At 34.8% G+C, this 10,293-nt stretch overlaps 1 protein-coding gene across 1 annotated transcript; it reads right to left on the reverse strand.

Moving 5' to 3' along the window:
• Positions 1–742: 742 nt before the first annotated feature.
• LOC113734253 (uncharacterized) lies at positions 743–4,796 on the reverse strand. Its single transcript, XM_027260685.2, has 5 exons — positions 4,376–4,796; positions 1,696–1,810; positions 1,480–1,569; positions 1,243–1,341; positions 743–1,147 (listed from the first exon to the last, which is right to left on the reverse strand). The coding sequence occupies exons 1-5, from the start codon at positions 4,441–4,443 to the stop codon at positions 1,046–1,048; spliced, it is 474 nt and encodes a 157-aa protein (XP_027116486.2). The 5' UTR covers positions 4,444–4,796; the 3' UTR covers positions 743–1,045.
• Positions 4,797–10,293: the final 5,497 nt, after the last annotated feature.

Here is a 10,293-nt window from a genome sequence, read left to right on the forward strand (position 1 = left end):
GAATTGACTTCTCGTCTTAAATTCTACCAGGCTGACAGGAGGTCGTGTTTGATTTTTCATTTTCTTTTTGTTGCATTAACATTTTTAATATCTATCTATATTATATATGAAGGTTGACAAAGGAATTTAGAATTAACATTGAAGTTAATATTTATCGTCACTTTATAAACTTTCTATTTTGCCCTTAAAAAAATTATTTTTACTTTTAACAATTTAAGTATATGCCTTTCCAACATAACTATCCCTAAATATTGTAACTACAAATATAAAATTATTTTGTGAAAAACATTAAAAATTGCTTCAGTAATAAATATTTTATTTAAACTATATAGGCATAGATATTATGTATTTTTTTTTTTATTATTGCACGCACATTGGGTGTGTATTGAGCACTACTAGTATTGACCGTAGATTAGAAAGTTTTTCTAAATGAATATCTTTTTTTCTTTCTTAACGAGAAAGGTCAAATGGTTGATTTTTTATCACTTATAAATTTATGTCAGAAAATGGCTAAATTTGGTTTTACCCAAAAATGTAGGGAAGGGTGAAGATGATTTATGATAAAGCCTACATTTACAGCAGTAGTATTTTGCATCTGATGACAAAGGAGTCTAAATTGATGGCTCATCGTCTGTTTTTGTAGCTGAGGCAATCATCAACCGGAAAAAAGGGGCGAGTTTACCAAGCTTATCATCCTCGAATAATAAGAAATGTACTAACTCTCATCGAATAGGAGCAAGAATTTCAGCACAAAAATGCATTTCTTACTGATACAGGAAAAACATCAAATGTTGTAATCCATGATGACCTTCTGAGCTTTGCTCTAATATCTCTCACCGGCTAAGGGTGGTTGGTCTCAGCAATGCGTCTCGTTTAAAGAGAGTATTCAAAAACAAAAAAAAAAAAAAGAGAAAGGAGATGGCCGGCCAACTACAGTGGAAGATCAAAGAAAATTCTCAAGAACTCCCAAAAGCCAAAAAAAAAAAATCCATTGTACGGATCCCTGGGAACTGTCTAATCCTCTGCAGCTTCTGCTCAGATAAGGCTAAGCTGTCTTTGGTTTGGGGGTCTTTTTCTTGAGCTGCTTCCTCAAAATTGAGTTCTTCATCCCAAGGAAAAATAGCAAGGCTCCAAAAAGAGCCACGCACTGCCAAACAATGCAAATCATCATCATATTAACCAAAAAACTCTATTCACGGAAAATAATAATAATAATAATTAAAAACCACAAGGAAGGTCAACCTGCAAAAAATCCTGCAGATGACTGAAAAATTCTGGTCCACCAAATTCATAGTTGTAGAAGTCATAGAACAGGGGAGTGGTGTACAGCAAGTGATACATCTGAATTTTAGCAAGAAACCAAGAACCAATTGGAAAATTGCTTCATAAGGTTAGCATCTGTGATTCTATACATCACCTGCTGAACAGCAAAGAACCAATAAAAATTCAAAAACATTAAACTGAAATGCAAGTTCAAACCAGTAGGTAAGCGCCCATTTTGCTACCAAACACAAATAGCAAGCCTCCCAACCCCTTCAGAGCAATTGATCCAGCAACAAAATGCCTAACCTGCATAGAGCACACCCCCCCCCCCCCAACATTATGGTGACAAAAACGTCCATTACAATAAAATGCTAAAAATAGAATATGTCACCTCAATCACAGAGTAATTAACAAACAGAACCACATCCTTACATCGATATTTGGCCCCCCTTCTCCAAACTTTGATTTCAGAAACTTCTGGATGGGAACCAATTTAGGAGCCCACGCCCTGGCTGCAGGCCCTCCATCATCACCAAATTCATTGAACCTACGACAATATACGGGTACTGAGATTTTGCAACACAGAGTTCTAATGCTACGTGACAATAAGTTCAATGATACGGTTGAAAGGTGCATCTAAATAGTTTTTAAGACAAAGCTTTTGTACAAGCAATACATCCGCACAACCTTAAAAGTTGGCAAAACTAGAATTTGCTCACAGCCGGGTTCTTAATCAAAGTTGACCTAAAAACTGATAGAAACCTTCTATAAATCCCCTCAAAAAGTATAAAGTGAATGACTATTAAAACTTCCTTGGAACAACATAAAGTGAAACAAGCTATATTATAAACCCATTTGGGCAATGCAATAATGAGTCCCATTGGAAGTCAATGCAATATCCAACGTTTGATACCGGTTATGGTAGCAACCAAATGAACCATCAAACACCTGAAAGCATAAAAGGTCAGAAAAAGAGAAAAGGGACAAACTTCACCACTCTAACTTAAAATATGCTTCTTTATATACAACCTACCTATAAATTATTCGCAAAAGGAGTGGGTGATGTGTCAACCAAATAAAACCATCAGCTAAGAAAATAGCAAACAAAACTGTTAAAACCAGTCATACAGAATGAATCTAATGTTTTGTAATAAAATTAGGAAACAAAACACAGATTAGATACCCCTACAGGCCACAACACTGGAAAAAGAAGGTTCAATTTCTAAACTAATTATAAAATACATGATAAAAATCTAAGACAACTGGAATACTAAATTGGTCAAATTTCAATGGCTAAGACAAGTGAAACCTCCACAAAAGCATGACGCTGCCATAAATTATCTCGTCTGCCAAACATATATCAATTACATTACTTTCAAAAACTTGAAAATAACGAGCACCCTCAACCTTGTGAGATACTAAATTACTAGTCCTATGTGTATTATTCATGATACATGTAATGTACTCTCCGCTACATTATATTCACAACGTTTAGGGGTAAAAGCTATCATTGAATCCACAAGGCATCAGCAAGCATACTCCTCACTCTAATGGTCTTTGTCATTCATACACTGATAGCAAATTCGAAAACCCCAACATTGTGTTCGTCATTTTCTCAATAGCCTCTTCGAAAAGGAATAATTAAGTGCATCCCCTCAAAGCCTTCAAACTGTTTAACATGGCCAAAATGCCATACTTAATAGAAAAGGACAAATGCAGTGATCCACATAACTTTAAGTACTCTAGGAAAGGAGGACTTACACATAGTGTTGGAACTGAAGAGGCATAATACCAATCCAGTTTATTATCTCGTTAAAATCTTATGTAGATAAAAATTCATACTCAAAATCTGCATGAACTCTCCGGGGCAGATCTTTATATGATTTCTTAACATAGCAATACAGTTCAACTAGAGCAGCTAAATCATTGTGGCATATAAAACTCTACTATCGAATGTTCAGTTGCGATAATTGGCCAACTAGTAATTCGTTAGCATGATATCATGCATGCATAGTAACATTATCATCATATCAGAATCTACTGGGCACAAATATCATGAGTGACGCTAGGAAGAATTTTTCTTCTTCATTTCTCTCTACTATGTAACAGAGGCAACATATGCCAAAATATCTTAGCTGCTTCATTCTACAATCTTATGGTGCATTGGCTCCAGAAAGATGCAACAACACTGAGCATTGGCAAAAAATATGCACAAAAAAAAGTCAAAGGTAAAAAGCTGAAGAAGTTAGATACTGTCCATGATTTAGCAATTAAAACTGAAATGCAAGACCAAGCTTTCCAACACTTGGCACAAAACCAATCAGAACTGATCTAATAGCCTTATTCTTTTACCACCTTATTTCAAAATTTAGACAAACAGATTTAAAGTAAGTCCACTGTTCCATAAGTACATCAAACAAAAGACAAAATAACCAAGGAGGTAGGTGGGGTCAAACCTTCCCAATCAGAACGCTGATACTAATTAATTAGGCACTGACATCAAAACTTAAGCTAATAAATCAATTCAACAACTAGAGGCTAAGCTAGATAGCATTCAAATGCACGACCCAGCCAAAACCAGCCAATCTATGAAATTTTGCTTGCAGAGAGGAAATATAAGCACCACAAGAAAAGTCGACCAAGACATCTCACCCAACAAACTCTACATATTCAAACTTTACATCAAGAAGAAAAAGGATGGGACACATATTCAAAAATGGATCACTTGACTTCCAATCATAGAGAAATCCCAGAATCCGCGTGACTCTACTACCTTTGAGGTGCTCCCAAGCAATAGCTTAACTTCAGCCCCACCCCCCGAGGGGCAACCCAAGTGAGCAAGTAACCAAAGTGAATACATCATACCAAAATTATCCATCTATTATGATTATCCAACTGCTTAGGGCATACACCAAAAGTGCAGTATGGGTTTATGCAAAATTGCAAATGCATCATTCGTACGAATCAACAAACATATTAAGCTAGATCTAACAACACACAAAACAAACTAACAGTTCTAGGGAAAAATGAATTACTTCCACTACTTCACAGAGACTACTCATTCAACAGATCTACAAGATTAAAACTTTGATGAGATGCAGTAGAAACATACATTTGCCAAGCAGCGAGGATGAAGATGGAGGCAAAAAGCACTCTTCCCAAGAAAGAAAAGAACCCCATATTTTGTTCTTTTTTGCTGACTGACCCTTACAGTAATTTTATCTGGGCTCAAAATTTTGCTTGAAGTAATAAGAGGCGGGAATGGATAGAGAGAGCGAGAGCAAATCTGGTGGGTTTGGTCTCGCTCTGTTTCTCTGCTTGTCTGCCTCTTGGGGATTGTGAGGAAATTGAATTTGGCTTGGTGGAGTCTTTCGACTTTGAAGTTGGTGAAATTGATCGTGTGTGGTTTCTTGGGTAGGGAGCTCTGAAGTAATGCCTATGGGGATTATGGGAACAGTACCATTGTTGTTCTTTTTTGGGTTTTTCTTCTTTAATTTGTCATGTCAACAATCTAATTTACACTTACTTTTACTCTTGTTTCTACTTTAGACGAGAAATGAGTCTAAAAAGACTTGTACAGGATTACGACAACCCAATCCCATCAGATCAAACAAGTACATTACTGTACTTTCTACAGAAAACACGCATATTTCTTGACCAATAAATCAAACAAGTATTACTGCACTTTCTACAGAAAACACACCAGCATATTTCTTGTATGATACACTAGGCACGGTTTCAACCTTTAATCTACTGCATGGGAAAGCAGGCGGCCATTGGACCAAGGTTGGACAATAATTATGGCCTTGTTTGGCAGACAAGTTTTTTGCGTTACAAGTTTTTTTATAATTTTAGTTACAGTAACCTTAATAAATTTATCAAAATTTTTAAACTATACACTTCAAAATATTAGAAAATTTACACGGTTCAAAAATTTTTTTTTAAAATTTCTACAGTAAGTTACAGTAAAATTTTAGACAAAATTCATAATTACATTTTTAATAACTAAAAAAATTTAAAATCTATAATCACTCAAAAAGTAGTTTTGTTTAGTCTGATTATCCTCTGTAATCACTTTTCATAATCAGATTTTACAAAATCTAAAGCAAACGAGAACAAGGCTCGGTGTACTTGTTAAGACCATGATGAAATTATATATAATTTCTTCTATTTTATACCCCAAGCACACTCATAAAGTTGTACTCTATTTAATGTGAGGGTATTTTAGGAAAATAGCAATCTAAATTTACTTTTCCAACAAAGTTAACTACTTTTTCTTAAATTATGTTAAAAAAGAAACAAGACTATCAAAGTGGGACGGAGGGAGTAGTTACTAGGCATAACACACAGTAATATCACATTTATGTGTTTACATTAATACATTAGAAAACATGTGAGTCTGATACATTTCAATTAAGAATGCATGGCTTAAGATCTAATTATATTTTGTTAATTAGTGTTCGTCTGAAGTAAAATGATGTTTCAAAAAAATTGTGTGTTTTTTAACCATATTGACAGTAGTATTAAAAAGTTGTTGGAGAGTGGTAAAATTTTATGCGCATTCCATGACCAATAATGCTTTTTCATGCTCTTTCTTTCTTTTCGGGCAGCGAACATTCCAATTATTTTATTGGCAAATGCAGGATAACTTTTTGACAAAATGTGGTACGAAAACAGGAAAAAGAAAAAGTTTAGAGGTTAGATTAGACTGCAACAAACCAACCTTAGACGACAAGATTGACTGTGTATTTATTTTGTAAACTTCAAACTTTAGTCACCGTCGTTTACTGCTATTTCCACAAACGACAAATGGCATTTCTTTTTCTATTCTGTCATTTGGGTTAATGAGTAGCGTGTTTCAATGGAAATGATTTGAAAAAAATAATAATTTGTTTCGCAAATGCCAATCACCTTTTTATCTTTTCAATCATATTTTTATTTCACATACATCACATCATAAAAGGTGCTACATCAATTATCTCAAATAAATCATCCAAACAAACTCCTATCCAAATTACTACTTTGGCCTTGTTTGAAACCCGAGTTTTTTGCCAAGATTATCTGCTACAAGTTTTTTAAAAATTTTAGTTATGGTAATCTCAAAAAATTTCTCAAAAATTTTAAACTATACACTTCAAAATACTTAAAAATCTACGCATTTCAAAAATTTTTTAAGAAAACTTCTACAGTAAGATACAGTAAAATTTTAGACAAACTCCCAAAAAATCACATTCCAAACGGGGCTAAAGTTGCTATAGAAAACCGGGTATTCATAAGCAATTGAGTTAACTAATTTTTTGAAAAAATATTATAGTAATTTTTTGATGCAATGTGTGTAAAATAAAAAGATAGTTGAAAAATATATTGATAATACAAGCAAATAAACTAAATCAATAGTTGACTAGCTAGATATTGTCTAAAGTTTTGATCATTCAATCTCTTGATTATCTCCCATAACCAGTATTTAATAGCCAAAGCTATTACGTTTCAAAAAGATAAAACACAACAAAAACCCAAGTCATTTTATACTCGGAAATATACTTTGACCCGTGCATTTTGGTTAAATTTGTGGTTTTGACTAGAAAAGTTGTTCGAACATGTAATATTATTATTATACATCAAGTTCATTTTTCATACTTATTAGGTACCCACTATTTGAGTTCTATACTGCTTGGATTGTTATTTTTAGAAATTTTTATAAAAAATACTATAATTATTTGATATATGTAAAGTGAAAAGATGATTAGAAAATATGTTCACGAAAGCATAAAAAAAAATTACGAAAAAACACAATCCAAACAAGGAGTTTTATCTTGCTCCTTTTTGAAAGAGCAAAAGTTGGCTTAAACAATTATTGCAAAAAAATTGTCAAATAATCTTCTATCCAAAAACAAAACAAAATTTTTTTTTTGGAACAAAACAAATGTCTATTACACGCAATTGGTCTGCATTGGCTCATGAACATATTGGCAGTTTCTTGGAAGCTTTGTCTTGAATTTCTTAAATATGCTGTTTTGCATACACTACTGTATTAAGTAATTATTGTAGATCTCATCCACCAACAATCTCCTTCAAATTGAGCTGTATTCTGTTATTTGCAGAAAACAAAGTACTAATGATAGGAATAATTAGACAATAAACATGTGATTCCCTGGCATGCATTAGATCAGGGAAAGGAATAAAGTGGAAGAAAAGGTTATAAAACTGCGTGCTTGCATATGACATTATTTCAATTTACAATTGCAAGTCAAGCGTCTCATCAACTAATTTATGCTTTATTAACACCTAGGGGTGGCATAATGAGAGCGTTGCCACTCTACTTAGTGACCCTTGATTACCATTAAACCTATTCTATTACAGTTAAAACTCTTATCTTTAACTTTAAGTGGTTTAAATGAAGTTGTTCATATTCATCGTTGGACAAATGAAAACTCGTGGGGTTGTATACTAAACACTCATGAGTATAGCAACAAATGAGAAATGATTGAGAAATGATTTATGAAGTTTATGCAATTCTTCGAAGACAGGAAAAAAGGAAAAATTGTAGTGCAATGCATTCGTTTAAAATCTAGGGCCTGTTTGGCAAGTAAGTTTTTTATTAAATTTGTCTGTTACAAATTTTTTAATATTTCTAATTAAAGTAATATAAAAAAAATTTCATAATTTTTAAACTATACACTTCAAAATATCCAAAAATTTATACACTTTAAAAAAAAATTTTTACAACTTCTTTAGTAAGTTACAGTAAAATTTTAGACAAATACAAAAAAAAAAAAGTAAAAGCTTATCATTTACTCTTCGCAATTGATTGGTAGTATAAAGCTGCGTAATTCAAGCAAGGAAAGCTATTAGGACAACATGTTCAATTGTCTCCGGAAAGTTATCTTCTTTTCATGCAAATTCTGTAGAACGTCGAAAACCAATTATGTATAGTTGCAATTAATAATTTGCGTAAGCCTAGACAATGCCATCCAACACAGTAATGTTGAAAAAAAATGAAAAATTTCCATTTACGAAATCAGAAAAATATGCTGCCACGTCCGCGCCTAGTAGATTTTGTCAATGCATTGTGAGCTTGTGATTGGTCCGCACGACGTGTCCCCCGTCAACTTCAACCTATAACACCACTATATTAACCAAGAATGAAAGGGTAGAAAAGTAGATGGTTTGGACTTGTTTGGATTGCATTTTTCTGAATTTTTTAATAAAAAATTTACTGTAACGATTTGATATATGTGACGTAAAAACATGATTGAAAAATATATTCATGTAAAATGTAGCAAATTTTCTTTAGAAAATTGCTGTCTGGATTAATCTTGATAACAGGATGTCCAATTTGAAGTAAATCACAAGGATAGGTAAGGTTATTTTTTTAAACAAATGGTAAGACCTATATTACACTAGTTTGGATTGCCATTTTCAAAAAGTTTTTTTACATTTTTTATAAACATATTTTTCAATCATCTTTTTATCTCAAATATATCAAATCGTTATAATATATTTTTCTATAAAAACTTAAACAAATAACAATCTAAAAGGGTTCAAAAGAACCTTCTAAACTATAGTCTACTTCACAATTGTTCAGAGATTACGGGCCTGTTTGGAACCTAAGTTTTTTGAGAGTTTGTCTAAAACTTTACTGTAGTGCACTGTAGAAGTTTTTAAAAAATTTTTGTAGAAGTTTTAAGGTGAAAAACTTTTTTGTAAGGTGGAAAAACTTTTTTTCCTTTTCTTTTTTTTTTCTTTCTTTTTCTCTTTCTCTTTCCTTTTCTTTTTCTTTCTTTCCTTTTTCTTTTCTTTCCTCCCCTTTGCTTCTTCTTCCCAGCAGCAACGCAACAACAACACAACGTAGCAACGCAGCAGCAACCTCCCAGCAACCCAGCAGCCTGCTCCACCTCCAGCACCTCTGCCAAGGCCTCCTCCAGTCCCTCCTCCCACGCATCCACCTGCTCCACCTCCGGCAACACCACCAACGCCTCCACCAGCCCCTCCTCCTACTCTCCCGCCTGCTCCACCCCCAACTCCACTACCAGCCCCACTTCCTGCACCACCACCTGCTCCTCCACCAGCACCTCCTCCACCGCCACCCCCCTCTGCGCCTTCGCCCTCTGCCTCGCCACCCCCTCCCCCGCCACACCCCCTGCAAATGCTCCGCCTCCCTCTCCCTCTGCCCGCAACCCCCTTCCCCCACCCCTGCAAAAGCTTCCCCGCCACCCCTCCCTCTCCCTCTTCCTCTGCCGCCACCTGAGTTTTACACATGAGTTTTGCAGCAACAAAAATGATTTTGCTGGCATGATAAGCAGCAACAGCCGAATGTAATTTTTTTTTTTTGTTGCAATTTTCCTTCTCCTCAAGCTGCGGGAGGGGGAAGGTGGCGGGGAAAGGCAGAGGGAAAGAGGGGAGGGGGGAGGGGGGAGGGAGAAAGAAAAAAAAAAGAAAAAAAAGATCTTGGAAACCAACATATCGGTCAAAGGGGGAGGGGAGGGAGAGAAAAAAAAAAAAAGAGGAAGGCCGGCAAAAGTTGGCCGGAATAGTTATCGGCGCCGGAAGCGGTGGTGGAGGTGGTGGCCGGTTGGGTAGGAGAGGAAAAAGAAGAAAAGTTGAAGGGAAAGTTTTTTTTGTATTGTTTTGAGGTTCCTGTAGCAAAAGTTATTAAAAAACTAGTAGCTAAAAAACTTGGCCAAAAACTTCACTTCCAAACAAGCCCTACAATTTAGAACAAAATGAAGGCAGTGTATTGGCAAGAATGTTAGACCATAAAGAAGTTATTATACATCTCATTTAAATTGGGTCAGCCTCTTTCTGAGATTTCATATTTCAGGTTTATGTTCATAATGATACCATTCTTGCCTTTGACACGAGAAGCAAATCTTGATCGAACCTATATTTTATGTTCATGATGATACCATCCTTGCCTTTGACACGAGAAGCAAATCTTGATCGAACCTGTATTTGCTCACGATAAAACTTCATATGGGTTTGACGTACTTTTATCTTGAAAGAGCGGGCCAGCATTCGATGCGGGATGAA

Source organism: Coffea arabica, chromosome 3c (genome assembly GCF_036785885.1).
Source record: "Coffea arabica cultivar ET-39 chromosome 3c, Coffea Arabica ET-39 HiFi, whole genome shotgun sequence".
NCBI lineage: Eukaryota > Viridiplantae > Streptophyta > Magnoliopsida > Gentianales > Rubiaceae > Coffea > Coffea arabica.

Coding starts and splice junctions, on each gene's coding strand:
- LOC113734253 (XM_027260685.2), bottom strand. CDS start 4,443: ATGGGGTTCTTTTCTTTCTTGGGAAGAGTGCTTTTTGCCTCCATCTTC. Junction 1,811..4,375: donor ATCCTCGCTGCTTGGCAAAT/GTATGTTTCTAC, acceptor ATATTGTCGTAG/GTTCAATGAATTTGGTGATG. Junction 1,342..1,479: donor AAATGGGCGCTTACCTACTG/GTTTGAACTTGC, acceptor GCTAAAATTCAG/ATGTATCACTTGCTGTACAC.